This window comes from Stegostoma tigrinum, chromosome 33 (assembly GCF_030684315.1).
Source record: "Stegostoma tigrinum isolate sSteTig4 chromosome 33, sSteTig4.hap1, whole genome shotgun sequence".
Lineage (NCBI taxonomy): Eukaryota > Metazoa > Chordata > Chondrichthyes > Orectolobiformes > Stegostomatidae > Stegostoma > Stegostoma tigrinum.
In genome coordinates this window covers 28,385,301-28,406,629 of record NC_081386.1, presented here as the reverse complement: position 1 = coordinate 28,406,629, position 21,329 = coordinate 28,385,301, and the positions used below count along the sequence as shown (strand labels likewise).

Here is a 21,329-nt window from a genome sequence, read left to right as displayed (position 1 = left end):
TACTCTCACTGTACTGAAACAAATTTGGGAAAATCTTGGGTTATGTCAAGCAAGATTCCTTTATGGCCTATTTGTACCATGGGAAGATCTGGAACATGACTACTGGAAAACAATCTCCCTGGTACATCAGGCAAGGTAAGATGGCATATTTCCAGGACATTAATCCGTGATTTTTGGCAGCCAGCAAAATCTAATGGCCTGTAAAATATATGGATACATACTTCTGCCAGCTCTCTATTCTCTCACCCATGGTTCTTTGCTGGAACATGCTAATACTTCTTGCTCAAATATCCAGTTAGCTGAGACATCTCTCCAATTATGGAAATCTTCACAGCTGAACTCAACCAATCATGACGAAATATTTACACACATTTTCTAGCAGGGGTTTCTATACAGAGAAAGGTAGCACTGCTACTGGACAAATATGTCCATCTTCCGAGCCCAGGCGTGGTTAGCTTAGTTGGCTGGACAGCTAGTTTGCAAAGCTGTGAGATGCCCACGGCATGGGTTCAATTCCCACACCAGATGAGGTTACCATGATGTGGATGCGGAAGCTTTGGAAAGGGTGCAGAGGAGATTTACTAGGATGTTGCCTGGTATGGAGGGAAGGTCTTATGAGGAAAGGCTGAGGGACTTGAGGCTGTTTTCATCAGAGAGAAGAAGGTTGAGAGGTGACTTAATTGAAACATATAAAATAATCAGAGGGTTAGATAGGGTGGATAGGGAGAGCCTTTTTCCTAGGATGGTGACGGCGAGCACGAGGGGGCATAGCTTTAAATTGAGGGGTGAAAGATATAGGACAGATGTCAGAGGTAGTTTCTTTACTCAGAGAGTAGTAAGGGAATGGAATGCTTTGCCTGCAACGGTAGTAGATTCGCCAACTTTAGGTACATTTAAGTCGTCATTGGATAAGCATATGGACGTACATGGAATAGTGTAGGTTAGATGGGCTTGAGATCGGTATGACAGGTCGGCACAACATCGACAGCCGAAGGGCCTGTACTGTGCTGTGATGTTCTATATATAAGGGTTCACCTTCTGGATCTCTCCCCTCACCTGAGGTGTGCTGGCCCTCATATTAAACCACCACTCATCATCTCTTTCTCTCTCAAGACACAGAGGAGCCCTACAGTCTGGTAAAGGCCATGATAACTACTAGCCGATTTTACTTGGGTCAGAATAATTAAATACAAACAAGATAATATCGAGCATCTTGATAACGTGGCACCAGTTTAATTCTCTTCTTTCAATCAGGTATTAAAATCCAAGCCATAGGGGCTGTAATGAAGTCAGAAACAATATTCTCCGTACTGACTTTGAAAAAAATATTGGTTTACGATGAAAACGATTCCTTTTTGGCCTATTTATACCATTTCTTAAAAATAGCTTTGTTTGGAAACCGGATCATTTTACATTTCAAGATGTGATGAAAAAAACTGTAGATAACCTGAGCTGATTTCTGTTAGTGCGCAGCAAATTGCTCATCTAAATGTCGTATTCCCCTGATTGATAGTAAACCAAACTTGAGATCACCAGAGATAATGGGAACTGCAGATGCTGGAGAATCTGAGAACACAAAGTGTGGAGCTGGATGAACACAGCAGGCCAAGCAGCATCTTAGGAGCACAAAAGCCTAGACCCTTCGGCCCGAAACATCAGATTTCCTGCTCCTAAGATGCTGCTTGGCCTGCTGTGTTCATCCAGCTCCACACTTTGGTATCTTGAGATCACCAGAGACTTTAATCACTCAAGGATAACTAGAACCTGGCACCTTAGACACAGTTTGGGCATTAGACAATTTTTCCAGTTTAACACTTGAAAGAGAAGGACCTTGAATAATGAGATTTTCCAATAAATACCACTGAATTGGAATGAAGTGGAATATTTCAGCAGGGTGCTTCTTATGCCTTGCTTTCTAGGTGGGCCATGAGCAAGCACGTAGCAAACCAATTATGAAGAACATGCCTGTCCTTTTGCAATATAACACAAAGAATCTTCCAGCCTTACAGTGAGTTGGAGTTCTGACTGTATTTTGTAGCAAAATAAAACAGAGAAAGCAATTCTACACAACAACCTGCTGAAAGCAGTATATGGCTTTACAAATATAACAAAGTGTGGAGCTGGATGAACACAGCAGGCCAAGCAGCATCTTAGCGTGAAGGGTCTAGGCCCGAAACATCAGCTTTGTGCTCCTGAGATGCTGCTTGGCCTGCTGTGTTCATCCAGCTCCACACTTTGTTATCTTGGATTCTCCAGCATCTACAGTTCCCATTATCTCTATGACTTCACAAATAATTGACTTGCACTTTATGACTTGACAAATTTCAATCATACACATATCAATATTCAGACAACTCCTGAAATGTAACCACGTAGAACCAGTGACTTGGGAGTTTCTGATCCCATTATTATGCCTGCTTTTTGCCAAATTTTGACCTCTATCTGCTGGAATATTTGTGAAGTAAACATTTAAAAGAACAAATTACAACAAGATAGATATTTGATTCCAAGGTTTACTTACTATCAAATTCATCATCACTTGAGGAAGAACCAAGAGAAAAGACAGTTTTAGACTTAGGAAGGAGTGGAGAAATGCTCAAGGAAAAGGAGATTCTCTTCTTGGGCCTGGGGCGTCCAGGTTCTGTTAACAGCAGAATTATAGCATGCATTTCACTGAAAGGAACCAAATCACAGGTTCATTTGACATCTGCCGACAGCTCTTCCACAACAAATAAAGCAAAAAGCCAAGCAGCAAGGTGTACGTAGTGCAGGGCTGCATGCAGATTAATAGCAATGATTTTAATCACCAGCTGGTAATTGGCATTCATTGTGAAGAACACGAGAGTAGATCGAGAATTCAAGTCTGGAGACAGATCAAAGCATTCTCTGATTAGATTTTAACAGTAGATGAATTGTTCTAGGTAACAAACCAATTTTAACTGTTTATTATTTTAATGTAGAAACTGAAAAAGAATTCAAACCAGTGTTTCCACAGGCCCTTTCTCAGTTTGGTATGCAAAATCTATTCTCTCATTTATCTCTAATAGAGGTAATGTAGTCACTAGGGCTTCAGAAAAAGCATATTAGTGGGCATGTAATATTTTCAGATTATGTCCACTTAACCCGCGAAAAGCACCCAGCAGTATTAATTTAGATCTTCCTGCTCCTGAACCTGGCTTGTTGAAAGACAGCATTTTCAGCACTTGAACAAAGCACTGGTGAAGATGCTTACTGATGGGACTATTTTGAGTAGATGCGAACCAAGCCAGGCACAGTGTTAAGGCAGAATGAGTTATCTAACATTTAAGACCTTGGCGAAAGCTGCTTCTGTCCTGCGGCACAAAATTGAGTTGTGACAACACATACAGTGTCTTGGAGAGGAAAAGCAAATCAGAAATGGAGTAGTAGTTTGCAAAGACTGGGGATCAAAGTGGAATCTTGAGGTAAGGATGCTGACATGGTTTTGTTACCCAAGGAGAGACCCATTCAGAAAATGGAGCAAAGGATTTTCCCAATCTCGTCAAATATCATGAATTATTGCCTCTTCCTTCAAATGGCTTTATCTACTTTAACAGTGCTTTAAGTTTGGAATCATGAATGAGCTCAGAATCAATACTTACAGTACAGATATAAATTTGAGAAAATCTTGGTTTATGTTAAGGCAGATTTTCTTACGTTTGTACTGGCTTTCTGCACGAGTCATTCAACCAATGTCAAGGCACTGCCTTTTCCCTGGAGCCCTGAAAATCATTCCTCTTGAGATCATGATCTCATTTTGTCTAGAAGGTTATAGTTGAATCTGCCTCGTCCACACTCTGAGGCAGCAATTCCAGATCCTAACCACATTCTGCATTTAAAACCTACCCCTCCCCCATAGAATGTCCTCTGGTCCTCAATCCTTGGGAATGGTTGCTTCCCGTTTACCCTGTCCAGACCCTCCTGATTTTGTACACCTGCATCATATCTCCTCTCAATCATCTCTGATGATTCAAAGGCAAAATGTGCCAGCAACTTAGAGCATACGGCATCAGAAGACCAGCAGTTAATCACAGAATTGGAGAATCACTACAGTGTGGGAGCTGGCCATTCAGTCCATCAGGTCCACGCCGACCTGTTGAACAGCATGCCACCATCCACATTCTACTACTCCACCCCTGCACTTCCCATGGCCAATTCCACATAGCCTACACACCTTTGGATTGTGGGAGGAGACTGGCGCACCTGGAGACACATGCAAACCCCATACAGGCAGTTGCCTGAGGCTAGATACGAACCAGAGTCCCAAGCCCTGTGAGGAGGCAGCAGTGCTAACCACTGACCCCCCCGGTGAGGAGGCAGCAGTCTTAACCACTGAGCCTCCATGTCGCCCTTCAAGCTCCCTTAAGTCAAAAGGAAAAGGATAAGGATAACGTCACAGAATTGTTATGGTCCAGGAGGAAGCCATTGCAAAACGAGGAGAGCATTACGGAACTTAGAGAAATTAGATTATAGATGCGAGTTTAGCATTGTAGCTGCAGGGGACGGGAGAGGGGGCACAGTGGGGCAATGGTGCGGTGGTTCTCCATGTAGTTTGACTTGGTGGCAAAGTAGCAGAAAAGGAAACATAAATACCTTGATCGTTAAAGTCACACTCAGGCCATTTTGGGCACCTGACCTTTGGAAAGATGTCAAGTCTTTGGGATGTCAGGATGTTGCTTCGTGTAAAAGAACTTCAATTTTGAAAACCTAGTGCACTTTTCATCATTGAACCAAAGAATCATTACAGTGTTGGAACAGACCAATCGGCCCAACAAGTCCACGCCAACTCTCCAAACAGCATCCCAGCGAAACTCACCCACACCACCGCGCCCCCCACCATGTCCCTGGAACCATGCATTTCCCATGGCTAATCCACCTAATCTACACACTGGGGGAAATTTAGCATGGCCAATCCACCTGACCTGCACATTTTTGGACGGTGGGAAGAAACCAGAGCCCCTAGAGGAAACCCACGCAGACATGGGGAGCATGTGCAAACTCCACACAGACTGAAGCTGGAATTGAACGCGGGTCACTGGCGCCGTGAGGCAGCGGTGCTGACCACTGAGCCACCGTGCTGCCATCAGTGCAGAGATGATGTGGAAGTTCACAACATGAATGAGTTTTACCGAGATAAATGGGGAAACCCTCCTGGATTGGGTGGGCCAATTCATAAATAAAAACCGAAAGAACTGCAGATGCTGTAAATCAGGGCCAATTCACACATTTTAAGATTCTTATTAAAAGAATGCAGGAAGGAACTTGGGAGATTTTCTTTAAACAAGCTGAGGACTTCGAACATGAAATCCTTGCCAAATGAAGAGTGATTGAAGTAAAATCCATGATAGCTTCAAAAAAGGGGATAAATGATTATTTGCAAAACAGAAATACAGACCTTTGCGGAAAGGAGAGAACATGACAAAATTACTAGTTTTATCAAAGTCAGCACAGACACACTGGGCCAAATGGCCTCCTCCCAGCCTTTTCAAACCATGATCAGTGATAGTTATGTGGCCCAACAAACTTCAGAGATTCACAATTTAGCTTTGATGTCAATAAACCAGACAGCTACAATTCTCAGTTGGTTCCATGTTCACAAATATGTTTTCCAGTCACTGATTACTAAAGTACAAATTTCAAAATTAAATATCAGTACATCATGTACACAGCATGCTGCTGGGCCTGCTGTGTTCATCCAGCCTCACATTTTATTATCTCGGATTCTCCAGCATCTGCAGTTCCCATTATCACATGTACACAGCATATGTCTACTTCCTTTATTACAACATGACAGCAAGACACAGCTATTCATTCTGAATCTACACCCTTTTATGGAACTTTCCCATTTAACCTGTCTCTTTATTTGTCTTCCATTAGTTTATGTCAAGACAAAATTTTCCAATAGCACTAAAATAAGACATTAGTAACTCCACGCACAGTCACAGAGTCTTTCCATCTCTTTCAAAGTGCTGACTTGTATGTTGCTCATGCGTATTAAGTAAGCTTAAAGCAAAGTCACTGGCATTCATTATTTCAGCCTGATGCAAGTATTGCTCAAATTCTGTACAGATCCGTTCAGGAAAAGCAAACTAGCTCATCCAGCTCCAAAGGAAGTGGCAGGCCTCAGTTTGATAGCTGCAGTCAATCTTTGTACAAGACATGTATATTCTCAGAACAGCTAGCTACTTATATTCACACTTTTTCCCATTATTCAACAAACACTAGAAAGGCACTAATCAGCCAGCTGCCTATGCTTTTAATCTGTGTGTATAATTTTGGTCAAGTAACTCAAATTATTTTTAGAAATGCAAAGTTAATTGCTGTTTGCTGCAGATGAAAAACATTAAAATGCTTTGAGACTTGGTCAGGCACCTTTCAAACACCATGATCCTCCCATTTTATGGGCAGTTGCCAACATTTTCATAGAACTGCAATAAATTAAAGATGTTAATGCACGCACAAAGTGTTACTTGTTGGCACTAGGATACTGGACGCATCACTAACATTTGCAAAGCTTACTGCTCTCTGCAAACCTCGGGGAAGCTTGACCAACATTTAAAGGTATAACTCTTGTACCAAGTTACTCCTGCTGGCTCCCTACCTATGTTGTCAGGTAGTTGGTGACAACTTGAAAGGTAAACTTTCCAGAGTGGTCCACGTAGACGGCACTAAGACTTAGTCTTGGTGTCTATAGCAAATTTACCTCTGGTTAGAATCACAGAATTCCTACTGTGTGGAAGCAGGCCATTCAGCCCATCAAGTCTACAGTGACCCTCTGAAGTCTCAGGTCCAACCCCTACCCTGTTCCTGTAACCTTGCATTTCTCATTGCTATTCCACAAAACCTAAGCATCCCTGGATACCATAGGCAACTTCCCATGGCCAATCCATCTAAATGGCACACCTTTGGACAGTGGAAGGAAATCCACGCAGACACAGGGAGAATGTGCAAACTACACAGAGTCACCCAAGGATGGAGCTGAATCTTGGATACTGGTGCTATCAGGCAGCAAAAATAACCACTGGGCGACCATGCCGCCCATTTTTCTTCCCCTAAAACACAGGAGAGAATATACAGTTCTAGTTAAATAGGTGACTACTTACACCAATGCTGTCTCCTCCTACTCAAGGACTCTCATTATTAGATAAATGCAGCTTGCATGTTGGGAACTGGCATCCCAAGCACCCTATTAAACTAACCTTTAAGACAAAGACTGGCTGGTTTTTAAAGCCTTCTTGGGTTCTTTATTTAACTCTTGCACCTTGGAATATCATAATAGAATCATTAACAGCACAGGGGCATGCCAGTCCTGGTGGAACAGTCCAGTCAGTCTCTTCCTCCCGCTTGATCCCTAAAGCCCTGTCAGTTTATTTCTTTCAAAGCATCCAGTCAAGTTCTTTCTGAACTCATTGATTATTTCCACATCTCCCATTCTTGTGAGGCAGTTTTCCAGGTTACTATCACTTCCTACATATGAAACATTCTTCCTCATATTCACCCCGCATATTTGTCCGAGAGTATTATCTTTGGAAAAACAAGTTTATTTTCATTAAACCTCCCCCTCCTTTGTAAGGCACTTGGGAAGATTAAAGACACTATATAAAAGGTAAATTGTTGTTTTGCTCCATACCATGCCCTCCCATCCCCAGCAAGCACAACACAAAGTGACAAATGAATTCAGGAATTCATCCCTTGGAAGACCACCATTTCCAACTCTGCAGCATCACCTGACTTAGATTCCGGCATAATTCCTTAGCAGCCAAAATCCTCATTTATGTTTTTGTTGCTTCTGGACCTGACTTGTCTGACATACACTCAGTCAAACTCCAACTCTGTAAACACAAGGCCATTCAAAACCTAACTGCTGCTGTCCCCACCTTGCATCACTTCTTTCACATCCAACACTGGTTCCTGTTTAACAAAGTGTGGTGATCGCAAAGAGGTCAGCCAGGTGGGCCTCACAGAATATAACTTCGGTGATTCGGGCTGTTAACCTGGTCCAGTCAGGAAGCTATGTCCGGCAGACATAAACAGGAGTGTCATATACCACGTTTACTCTGACAGCTGGCTCTGCGTCAAGGGTTCTCCACATGTAAACAAAGGGTGACTTGATGGCAGGATACTGGCCTCTCTGGAGTCATTTAAGAGCGAGCTTAGTTTTTCTATGAGCTTTCAAATCCATTTGTGGAACTGTATCTTTCCTCATGGTAAATGATACAGCCTCATTACCGTCCAAGCTCTCAGTGTTCCTCCAATTACAATACTTCCAATTTTAATTGGTCTGCCATTGGTGAGCCTCGGTTTTAAATTCCAGAATTCGGTCCCCAAATCTCTCCGTCTCACTTAACTCCTTTGAACGATCCTTGAGTACTTCCTCTTTGATTAAGCTTTTTGGTCCCGGGCCTTATAGCTTGTGTGGCTCAGTATCAACTTTCTACTTTGTAATGCTCCTGTGAAGAACCTCGGGATACAATACTCCATGAAGGCACTTTCTCAGTGCAACTCATATCTGTGTGAAAGAACCTATTTAGTGGTTGAATGCGCACACAAAATCTTTTAGTTTCAGACAGTCACATACTTTTGCATTTGCAATTGCGTTCTCTGGCAGGACGCGGGGTGATCAATGTGCATGATGCATGACTAAGAATATCAGCATTAACAGGAACTTGGAAGTTTCCTTCAAAAAAAATCTGAGAACTAACCAAGTCCACAGTGCAGTTCAGCGATGACGTGGTTGCTAAATTATGTTTGTCCAATGATGCAAATCTTCTAAGGCTTACTGGTTACTACCTAGAGGATGTGACTTTTGTATTGGCTCTGTGGCCAAGTACCCCCAGGTATGATTTCTATGTGCCTGCCAGGTTTGGCAAAAGGAAATGCTTCAAGGTGAGTTGACCCACATGAGAAAGTGCACATTCAGTTGTTGAACAATGACAGCCAGACAGGGTCTGTCTTTCTGCCCCCGCCAAGAGTTTAAAGTAACTTCCACACAGGGAACAGTCAGCTAGCTGATCAAGGTGCTAGCAACACAACCAGCCTCAATAGAATGGCTCGAATTTTGGCATTAGAAAAATGTGTAATGTCATTTTCTGTAAATTGAAATAGGCCACTGGTAGTTGATGCTTAAGTTCAGAAAAGGCTATTTTTCTTTTTTTATTGGAAGGAAAGCAGAAGCTTTGGAATGACGTTACTGTCTTAAAGAGGAAGGTCAACTCTAGCAGCATACTGCATATGGTGATTACTGAGCCGAAAGAAAAATCTGGAGGTTGAGGATTTAAATCGTCAGTGATGCTATTCAAGTCATTAACTTATTAGTGAGTCCATGAAAAGTGTCAAGTAAACACCCAATTAAGATAGCATTCTAAAGGATAGGAGTGAAACAAGTGAATTACACTGCGAAACTGGAGTTATGCATATGTCAGATTGAGCAGGGGGCATTAAGAGCTCAAATTTCCTTTCCTATAGTTTACAAAACTCAGCAGAATGTACTTTCTCGATGGACAAGCAGCTCCAAGAATAAATACAACCCTGCCAGACTAAAACAGATAAGAAAAACCAAACAACAAACACTTTTTTTTGGTTTCATGATCTGCACTGTGCTTCTCTTCAATTCCCTTAGTAACGCTACATTAAAATGTACAGTCAAAAATTTCATACATCTGCTGTAGAACTAGATTTCACCTGAAAGAACTAGATTTCTCTTTCTGCAGGACAAGTGGGAGACCTTTTTTCCCTCTCTGTCAACATGTCAACCCAAGCAGAGTAGCACAGCTGGAGCGTGCACGGCCCATAATCCACAGGTTGATGCAGCAAAACCGTCCTGTGCTATTCGCTGCAGGCACAGGCCGTTTAAGGTGGCTCAGTGGTTAGCACTGCTGCCTCACAGCGCCAGGGACCCAGGTTCAATTCCATCCTCAGGCGACTGTCTGTGTGGAGTTTGCACGTTCTCCCACGTGTCTGCGTGGATTTCCTCCGGGTGCTGCGGATTCCTCCCACAGTCCAAAGATGTGCAGGCTAGGTGGATTGGCAATGCTAAACTGCCCACAGCACCCAGGGATGTTTAGGTTAGGTGGATTAGTCATTGGGAAAAGCAGGGGTAGGGGAATGGGTCTGGATGGTATGCTCTTCAGAGGGTCAGTGTGGACCTTGTTGGGCCGAATAGCCTGTTTCCACACTATAGGGATCCTAAGATTCTATGTACCCATTCCTTCCAATGCAGCAATGCATTCCTAGTTGACCATGAATATTCAAAGTCTTGCAGCTGCATTTATCGCAGTCAAACATGGTCTTTGAGGAAATCATTATCTACCTAAAGGTATTCTGGTTGAGAACTGTCCCCTTCAGTCATAGGAAGGCACACGGCAGAAATGTAACCCCTGACTGAGATCATCCTCAAATGAAGTGGAAGCCAATGAAAATGAATTTTCTTTAGAAGTAAATTATTCTGAAATATTCAAAAGGAAAGCAACCATTGTCATTGGTTTGAGTTTTGCTAGGTTGTGTGAACTACAGGATGGGTCCTACTTTTAGGGTTACAGTCAAACGATCTGCAAACACTCACTCCTTGGGATTTATGCATAAACAAGTAAGCTCATGAGGCCAACTGATCAAGTACATTTACCTTTAATCAGATTGGCCTTTTAGGTAAATTACAAAACTTAAACACAGGCTGCATGATTTTCAAATACCGTACCCATGAGTATGTGAAATCCAACCCCCCAACACCTCTATGTTACTCAAAGTACAATAAAGCTTCTCAAATTGATAGCTGTATGACCAGAACACTAGCTCAAAAAGAACATAAACAACTTTAAACTTAAATAAAACATGAAGTGGGGAGGCGATGCCCTCGTGGTATTATCGTTTGACTGCCAATCTAGACATCCAGGTAAAGTTCTGGGGACCCGAGTTTGAATCCCACCATGGCAGCTGGTGGAATTTGAATTCAATAAATATCTGGAGTTAAAAATCTAATGGTGACTGTGAATCCATTGTCGATTGTCAGAAAAACCCATGTGGTTCACTGATGTCCTTCAGGGAAGGAAACTGCCATCCTTACCCGGTCTGGTCTAAATGTGATTCCAGACCTACCACAAAATGGTTGACACTTAACTGCCCTCTGGGCAATTTGGGATGGACAATTAATGCTGCCTGGTCAGTTACGCCCTCACCCCATGAATAAAGATTTTTAAAAAAACCTTAAAATCTTTCTGCTCTGTTCTCATTATGTCTTATTTTATTTAACTCTTTTCCTAACTATTGAAACTACTACATACATAAATTTACAGTAATGCATCAAAGCATATCTCAAGCCATCTTGTTCACCTTTGAAGTGTAATGTCCCTTATTGGATAGGTTAGTGGAGCAGCTTACAGTAGCAAAGTCACAGATAACAAGAGATGAAAGATAAGTTTGAAAGTTGGGAAGTGAAAAGGAGGAGAATGAACTTCATGAGGGTCGGAGTTTAGCTGTCAGCTATGGCACAGTTCACTGCCTGACGCAGAAGGTTGTAACTCTGATTCCCATTACGGCACTTGAAACACCATAGCATTCAATGCTATGGATGAAGGGAAAATGGGATTAGAGCAGATAGATATTTGATGACCACTGTGGACATGATGGGTCAAATAGGTGTACTACTCGATGATTCTATGACATTTAAAAAGAGAGATCATCACACTGACAATGGACTGAACAATTTTCCTCCCTAAGGTGGACTGCAGTGGTTCAAGAAGGCAGCTCACCACCACCTTTTCAAGGGCAAGTAGGGATGGGCAAGAAATGCTAGCCAGCTAGCGACACCCATAACCCACAGATGAATAAATGATTATTCATTTGGAATGAGGCTTTTTCCCTAGCTTGTGCACTCTACACCCTTCCAAATAAAGCCATTGTGGGAAAAGATCATTCCCACATCTATCAATCCCCAATGCCTTGAAATTCCTTTAAACCATCAAGGTTAACCTGCTGCTGCCTAGTTATGCCCTATGACCTTTGTAATATAGGTTCTCTGGTACAGTTAATCAAAGGAACTGAAATCTCTTCACTTGTCAGGCACAAACCTCACACACGTCGGTGCAAAACTATTTCACTTGAAGGTCAGATGAGACCACTCTTCATCTCATCCCGTCTCAATATCCCCAATATCTGTCAATGGTCCATGTCACTCACTGGGGCTCTTTTGACTCTAAAATTTTGAAGGGCATGGGCTCAAGGCCCATCTCAGGACTCAGTGCCTTATGAAGGACAGCATTTCAATGCAGTGGAGGGAGTGCTGCACTGTTGGAAGTGCCACACACATTGAAGTGGATGTCAAAAAGCTCAGGCACTATTCAGAGCAGCATGCATGTCTTGTGTGTCCAAGCAATCACTTATCTTCAAACACTGCCATCAAAAACATATTAACTGGTCATTTATCTGATTGCTTGGATTTTGTTGTGGGCAAACGACTGCCACAATCTACTTCAAAACCACAGAGGTTTCAATTCAAGCGTCATTCCTTGGCTTCAGCACACTTTCTGAGAGCATGCAAGGGGCTATCTGAATCCAAAAGCTGTTCTCCTTGCTTTGAAAGTTAGCCGGGTGCAAGCTGTGAAAAGGGACAATCACGCCAACAGCTCTGTGATCTAAAAAAGGGCCATTTTCCATTGCACCAAATCTGGTTTTATTTATTTGATCATGAAAAGTGGGTGCCTTGGCAAGGCCAGCATTCATATTCCTATGTACATGTGTGTGGATACTGGTGAATGAGAGCATAGGATTTTGCTACGATATCCTTTACTGTTGTATTTCCTGTAGCTATTGACTGTAAAGAACTACACACAAAAACCAGCTGCTATAGTTATGGCACAGAAGGCAGGTAGCATTGCAAGCAGTATAGCAGAAAGAAGTGAACACCTTTCAAGAGGGGGTGAAAACTGGAGAACAAATCAAGCATTGAAAATGAAACTTTGTGAAATAAGCTCAAGACTTTCAGCATCTTCACTTTTGCTTGCTCTGAACACACGTGCGTTTTCAGTTAGTAATGTTTGTCTATTAGAATGCCGAAAATCTGTTTAGTACTTACTGTCTACACTTGGTGGGCTAATGGCTTGCAGTGAAATGGATTTCATCAGCGGAGGAACAGAATGTAGCTGCACCCTCATCGACTTCTGAAAGGCAACAACAGATTTGCTTCTTAATTTCCTTTTGTCTGAACGTTCTGCAAAATTACTGGCAGGCTCTAAAACTCGCAAATACGTACTGAAATTTAATTGCATCAGCATTAAAACCTATATTCTTATCTGCACAACGGATGGAGAGAGAGAAAATATCAGTCACAATCAGTCAACAGAGCCACTCATGAGGTTTACACTGTCTATACCAAAATAGCTGAAGAAGTAATTGCACTGCAATGTAAATGTGCTGAATATTCACTACACTTAAACAATGACCACACTTTAAAAGTACTTCACTGAGTGTGAAACATTTTGGAACATCATGATACTGTGAAGTATGCACATACAAATGCACATTTTGGTTTCGTCTTCTCACAGTTCACTATAAGTTGCTTCTGAGAGCGGAGGTGATGGTCTAGTAGTATTGTCACTAGACTATTAAACTAGAGATCCAGATAACATTCTGGGAACCTGGGTTTGAATCCTACCAAGGCAGATGGTGGAATTTGAATTCAATAAAATACCTGGAATTAAGAATCTAATGAATACTGTCAATCCATTGTCAATTGTCAAGGGAAAACTCATCTGGTTCACTAATGTCCTTTAGGAAAGGAAACTGCCATCCTTACCTGGTCTGGCCTACATGTGATTCCAGGCCCACAGCAATGTGGTTGACTCTTAACTGCCCTCTGGGCAACTAGGAATGCGCAATAAATGCTGACTGAGCCAAAGATACCCTCATGTCGTTAACGAATAATAAAAAAATTAATCCAGTCTTCCTGAATTCTGCCCAATTCTTAATCTGCCATCAATATGGGCCTTGACGTTTCTAGCAAATCACCCAATTTTAATCAAATAATACACAAGGTTAACAGGTTTGGTCATGGTCACAGGACATTGCTTTAAAAGTGGCCACTTTACCGGTTTTTCAAACACACTGCCTTCGCTGTGGTCAGACTCCATCTCTTCCTCGGTCAGTGAGACGAGTGATCCGCGCTCATCCGTACTAACGATCGGAGCTCGCCGAGGGTCACGGGAATTCTGCAAGACAGACTCCGCAGCGTGCAATGTTTCCTTGGTCACCTCGTTGTTATGCACCAGTCGTTCCAGGCTGTAACTGAGCGCACACAGGACATTGCCAATTAATTAAAATTTTCAGTTAATTTGGAAATTCTGCAAGTCCCCAGTATTTCTCCATCAATACTTCCACGAATACACTGACAAGTGCAAGAGTTAATTTCTACCGGTAGTTAAGTTTGCAAACAAGAGAATAATAAGGCATGATACATATACAGGAACACAGCTCAGGACAGAGGATGAGTCAACATCAATACAATCATGATAGAAAATGGATAAGAGGGGTGGAGGCAGGCCAAGGAGAAAATATTGAGGAGGCACAGAGGCTGAGGGCATTACTTACAGTATAGCCAATGGTGGATTTAGAGATGAGAAGCCAGCTACAATGATGGCCACTGGTTTACTGGTCTAATGCCTGGGAATGGGTGTTGCCTTATCAGGCAAGGTTAGACAAGTTAGGTTTGAATTGGCCGGGGCTTAGAAAAGTAAGAGGCAACTTCTTTGAAGGATACAAGGTTCCCAACCGGGTGGATGTGGACAGAATATTTCCTTGTGGAGGAATCAAAAACTAGAGAGCACTGTTTGAAAATAAGGGGCTGTCCCTTTCAGACAGAGATAAGAAATGAAAGCTTTCCTCACAGAGGGTCCTGAGTCATCGGAACAGTCTCCCTCAAAAATAACGTAAGACAAGTCCTTGAGTATTTTAAAGACAGAAGTAGGCATCCTAATAAGGAGTAAAAGGTTAGCAGGCTCTGCGTGGCCTGCTGTGTTCATCCAGCTCTACACTTTGTTATCTCAGATTCTCCAGTATCTGCAGTTCCTACTATCTCTGGAAGATTAGAAGGAGTAGGCAGGAATGTGGAGAAATCACAGCACCGATGACCTTATGGAACAATGGAACAAGTTCAAGGGACTGAGTGGCCTAATTATGCTCCAAACTTGAATGTTTGTATGTCAGGTGAATGTGTGTCTCATGATCTTAAGGGCAGTAGAGACGGCCAAAGGCAAAGAGAAGGATCAAGTCCTTCATCCTGATGACCCTTGCATGATGTGGTGAGGATGAAAGGGCACAGGGGATCGGTGAAGATGCAATCCCAGCATTCTGGCCAATGGTAATTTGTAATGACATCTGGAGGCTGAGGAGGAGGTCACTAGGGCAAACAGGTTAGAGAAATAAAACAAACACTCAGTCACTAATGGACCTTTATCTACCAATACCAAGGGTGCTGTCTTCTGGTACAACTGACACAATCAGTGGACGATCGTCACCAATTAAACTCAGGAACAGTAGTTATACTGTGATGCATAATTGGAGCACTAACCTAATTGGCTCATTTCTAGATGCCAACTGGCTTGTTGTGCATTTCTGGCATTCTGCTCTTGTTGTGGAAAATTGTATTTCTTTTGGCAAGCAGGGTCAAGGGTAGGAATAATAATCTTTATAAATGATTGAGAAAGGAAATATTTTGCTTATGCGTGGGAAAAGTGAAGGACAGCGATTAGCAACTAGATCGATGACACAATCCTGAGATGAAATCTATTATGAAGGAATTCAACAGTTTCAAAAACAAAAGCACTTTTAAACACAAACTCTCAGCATGTGAGGCGCTTCGGATTCTTTGGGGTGGGGGGAGGGGGTGGTGGTGAAGTATCAAGGACCAGCTCTCATACATCGAAACATGCCCCATAAACATTCACCACTTCGCAAAGCCATCAGGCAGCTAAACGTGCTTCAAACTTTGAAGGAAGAAGTTGCACAAACAGGTAAAATGTGTCAATTTTCAGACCAGTTGACTAAGCATGAAGGCTGACTGTTCGTCTACTAGGCAGCAAGCAGCTGAAAGACCAGAAAAACCATGCATACAGAAGCTCTCAGGCAAACGAGTTAGTTAATGATCTGTATGCGGTTCCCATTCCATGCAAACGACACCATTCTTTCCCCACCCCCTCAATACCGTTCCCAGGTTACTGCTGGTGAATGCAATGCTTTGAGGGGAACACCAAAACCATGGCAGTGACTGTGGACACACGCAATTGTATTTGAGAAACTTCTTGGGTTTGGTTCAAAGCCTCAAGAAGACTCCTGACCTGTGTTTTTGGTTTCTTAGACATTGTTATGGGCATCTTTGTTTTGCTGGGAGAGAGCATTAGAGTTGTGGTTATGAGAGGTCATCTACATATATTTCTTTCTTCACAGATCACCTGGACTTCCCCCACTGTTGCCAAAAATCTGAATCAGGAAGCTCCTGCCAGGCTACCAGCAATACTTCCAGCAGGCACCAGGGGTCACCCAAGAGCAGGAGGCGGCTGGGTTACTCTATCTTCCATTCTTAATACCACCTTTCCCACTTGAAGAGACTCAACCATGGTATACCTTCTCTGAGAACAAAGCTTTTCTGCAAGCCCCTCTGTGCTGACCCCTCAAAATCCCATCACACCATTCTTGTGAAATGTCACACAGGCCCCTTACACACATTCAGACAGAACCAGAAGCTACAAATAAACTGAAATGACAATTCTGTCAACTGTAACTGTGTGCAAAATCTATCTCAAATAATTTGATCTGCAGAACTGTTATGCATTTCCTGAACGTTCTCTTCATACTTTAGGTGCCCAGCAATACCACTTTATTTAAGCAGAACAACTGTCAGCTTGAGATGCAGTTGGTATGTCTATATGCAATGTGTCCCACCTCATCAAAATGAAAAACAGCAAAGGGTCTCGGCCCGAAACGTCAGCTTTTGTACTCTTAAAATGCTGCTTGGCCTGCTGGGTTCATCCAGCTCCACACTTTGTTATCTCGATATATGAAACCACCTGTCCTTGATTCAATATTACCTCATAATCCATACCTTCGGTAACTAATGTCAGATTCCATGACACGGCATTGCTTCTCAGAGGGACACCAACTCATGCTAGAGGTAAGGGGAGAAAGGGTCAGAACAAGGAAAGAAATGATTACATAGAAAAGAGCAGATGAGAAGAAAATTTCAGAAGTGTCAATGCAATAACACTATGAGGTTACATTAGAGAGAAATTGTTAGGTGTTCGCGTACCACATGAGCTGTCCGATTTTAAAATGATACACATTGGTTTAAAAACAAAGCTTGTCAGATTATATGCTTTTTGCCAGTTGATTTTCCAAGGAAGATGCTCCTTAATAAGTTGCACTGAAGCAGAGTGCATAGTGGGTGTAAATCCATTTTTCCACATTGCTCCCACATTGATTCCACTGACACATCTACAACCATTTAGATTGCAAGTAGCTGTTAATGCTGTGAGGCAGTCTAGTAATTTTAAAAAAGTGTATTCTATGTATATGGCGGACACTTGGTTTCATAGCATGTACCTAATCGAAGATCGGAGTCACTGTAAATCAGATCAGGGTGAAGTAATGAGTTCGCTGGTCTATTAAATATTCATCATTTTCTTCCTGTGTAAATCCACAAATTCAGTATGATGGAACTGGAACTAACCTCTGTATTTCTATCGCAGTATCATAGTCACTGTATTACTGCACCATTTCCTCAGGTTACATGGTTAGAGTTCTCCAAATTTGGAAGGCAGAATCCAAAGGATTTCCTTTACAATTACTTTATGGCACGTAGATATCACTACTTCATTCATATCACTAGCAAAGCCAACCTTTCCTGTCCATTCCAAATTGTCAGCAGGGAAGTGGTCACGCGTGCCCTTTTGAACTGCTGCAGTCCATGAAATTTAGTGCTGCAAGGTGGGGGGTAGGGGGGATGGGGGAGGGAGGAAGAGTTCCAGGATTTTGACCTAGTGACACTGAAGCAACATGGACATAGTTCTGAGTCAGGACGGTGTGTGACTTGGAGGGGAGCCTGCAGGTTGTCGGGCGTTCCCATGCATCTGCTGTCCTTGCCCTACTGGGCAGGAGAGATCATTGGTTTGGAAGGTGCTGATAAATGAGTCGCTGCAGTGCATCTTGTAGATGGTACCAGTTGCTGCTGTTGTGTATCGGTGGTGAACAGAGTGTAAAATAGCGTTGGCAAGTCAAACAAATGAGCTGCTTTGTTCTAGATGGTGTTGAGCTTCTTAAATGTTATAGGAGCTGCACTCAGCTAAGCAAGTAGAAAGCACTCCAAAATATTCAGAGTCAGAGTTATACAGCACAGAAACAGACCCTTCGGTCCAATATGTCTACGCTGACCAGGTTTCCCAATTTAATCCCATTTGCCTACGTTTGACCCAAATCCCTCTAAACCTTTCCTATTATCATTACCATCCAAATGTTTTTTCAATGCTGTAACTGTACCTGCAGTTCATTCCACACATGAATCAGCCTCTGTGTGAAAATGTTGCCCCTCAGGTCCTTTTTAAATTTTCTCCTCTTCCCTTAAGACTATTCCCCCTAGTTTTGAACTCCTCTACTCGAGGGTAAAGACCTTCACTAATTACCATAGCTATACCCGTCACAATTTTATAAACCTCTATAAAGGTCTCCTCTCAACATCCTATGATACAGGGGAACTAAATCCCAGCCTCTCTTAATAAATCAAACCCTCTAGTCCTGGTAACATGCCTTAAATATTTTTTGCCCCCTCTTCAGTTTAACAATAATGTTCCTTTCGAACATCTTGGGGCGTCAAAGACTTGTTACTGCTCTCAGGGTTCCAGTGCCCGATCTTCTCTCATAGCCAAAATATGAACATTCAGTGGCTCAGTGAACTTTCTGGTCATATTATACCAGTGGGCATTTTTAAACGTTATAGGGTGGCAAGGCATAAAAGTATCATATATTGGTCATCATCTCTGACTTTAACCACAGTGAAAATATTGATTTCCATATTTCTATGTAAGCCGGGAATCAAAAATGGTGTCATTGCTTATCCCTTCAAGCGTGATTTTTTTTGTTAAGCAGTGAAGGTATCATAAAGTCTTAGTTTCAGAAGTAATTAGATGGGAAACAGAAGCAACAGTGTTAAGAATGCTAGCAATGTATTTGCAAAGAATAACCCTGTTCCTGCTTAATAAACCCTGCGCTGATACATACACATTCTTATTACCCTGAAAACTGGACCTCAGCTGATTAATGTTCCTTCACCACTACCTTCATCCCAATCTACAGAATGGAGGAAAAATGACAGCAGAGATTCTACAGTACAGGGCTCAAGGCTAAGAAACCCACCTCATTTCTACAGGAACGAGTACACCATAGTAAATGCTGACCTGATTCTTATTCATCAGATATCCACATCTGAACATCCTAGGACAGGCAGGGCCCCCATTTTGGATCCAGGAACATGGCTAGGGTTCACTTGTGATCATGGCTGCCAACAGCTCACGTAGCACAAAATGAAAATGTTAAGAGGGACCTTCCTGCATGAACCAATGGCATGGGCCAGTCCTGAGACCCCTGTTACAGTCAACTACTACCTGTCTATTGCCACTTCCCCTTAGATTCCCCCAGGGCCTTGGTGAAGAATTTTATTTTTTTAAAAAAAATCTACTTTTGATCAGTCAAATAATCGTGCCACTGATCAGGTTTCGGTGAAAAAGAATTTGCAAAAGAAGTCTGTTTTCCAACTGAACACTGGAGGTGCAGTCAAACACTCAAGCTTGCGTGAAAAAAAACCAGAAGATTAATATTCATTTTTACTGGTTAGAACTGTTAGTCTTGCTTCATTTTTACCTTCTTCTGTGAATTGGTGGCCGCTTTACCATGTCACCAAGCATTCTCACAGAACTGAAAACAAATCAATGAAGATGAACAATCACTCAGCAGAGAAATGAAATGATCAATGCCTCAAAGAATAAATGATGAAATGATCAGAAGAATGAAAAGCGGAGAAATCAAGAATGCAAAACAACGAATAACAGCAAGGGGCAAAACTCACACAAGGTGCAAATTCAATCTATTTGAAGCCCAAATCTAAAAGAACACTGCAAATAAAACCGCCCCTTTTATCAAGTACTAAGATCTGATTCTTCGTTGTGTAGAAACAGACTATTTGGTTTGACACATGTGTGACTGTGCTGATGCTCTACTCAAACCTCCACCCCACTACGAACACACTGTCTTGTCCTCATGTCCACTTACCTAGCTTCCTTGTAACTGCATGTATGCTCTTCCCTCAACTATTCTGTGTGGTAGCCAGTGATAGTGAGTTTTATGTTCCAATCACTCGCTTGAAAACTTTATTGAACTTCAGTGACTGTCTTAGTTTCATGAATTTGATGACAGGATCTTCCCAGCCCTGGGAATGGTGCGAATGAGGTTGGGGTGGGGTGGTGAGAGATGGTTGGTAAAATAGCAGGGACAGCTCACTGCCACATTCCTGCTTCCTGGGGACCACCAGTCAGCATGTGGATTGTGATGGGCGGTCTAATGTGAAGTTAATTCACCGCACTTCGCTGGGTGAAGTTGGCTGCCGGTGACAGTCTGCGGTCTATCGGAGCCTGCACCCACCAGTGAGGCTGCACCCTGCACTAAGGAAGGCACCCACTGCAGTCAGCTAGACTTCCTCTTCAACTGCAGGAGCCCGGTCACTTGGTTTCCCCTGCGCAATATACAACTGTATTCACCCTTTCATGGTGTGGGCAGGAGGGGTTGTATTTTTTGCTGCCCCCACATTCTCCTGCCAGCCTGAGGAGCATCGTTCGTCTCCTGGGGCTGCGGAGGCTCTGGAGATGCCAGTCCTGCGACCGGGATACCTGTGATTGGATGGTGAGCTTGGAAGGAGTCTCTGGGAACATAGCTGCCTCCAGTTTGTCACCCAGCAAGCTCAGGTGGGGAACCTCCATTTGTGCTCCAGTGCTATGAAGCTACTGAAGGGGCTGTGCTCCCAGTTTTAATCTCCTAAACACAGAAAAATCTCATTCACATCTGTGCCACATACCCCTTCACAATTAACATCAGGTCAATCCCGAATCTTCATTTTTCCCACTCGTCTGCCCCTAGACTGTTCAATCATTGTTAATAGTTACAAGTTCTCAGGCCATGCTGATGATAGCTCAATCAAGCACGAGTCAGGGATGCTGTCTGCTGTGATGCTGTATCATTAATTCACAGATGTAGGTCTGTGACTGTTGTAATCACTGTCAAGTCAT

General features: G+C 42.7%; 1 protein-coding gene across 1 annotated transcript in view; it reads right to left on the bottom strand.

Annotated features, from left to right (window-relative positions):
• LOC125467172 (A-kinase anchor protein 13-like) overlaps positions 1-21,329 on the bottom strand; it is a 335,592-nt gene that overhangs the window by 104,896 nt on the left and 209,367 nt on the right. Inside the window, exons 12-16 of the mRNA XM_048562633.2 lie at positions 19,912-19,965; positions 17,105-17,167; positions 14,097-14,292; positions 13,085-13,169; positions 2,522-2,641 (exon numbers count right to left, since the gene is read on the bottom strand). Coding sequence (XP_048418590.2) covers positions 2,522-2,641; positions 13,085-13,169; positions 14,097-14,292; positions 17,105-17,167; positions 19,912-19,965 — 518 coding nt within the window. The remainder of the gene's footprint in view (positions 1-2,521; positions 2,642-13,084; positions 13,170-14,096; positions 14,293-17,104; positions 17,168-19,911; positions 19,966-21,329) is intronic.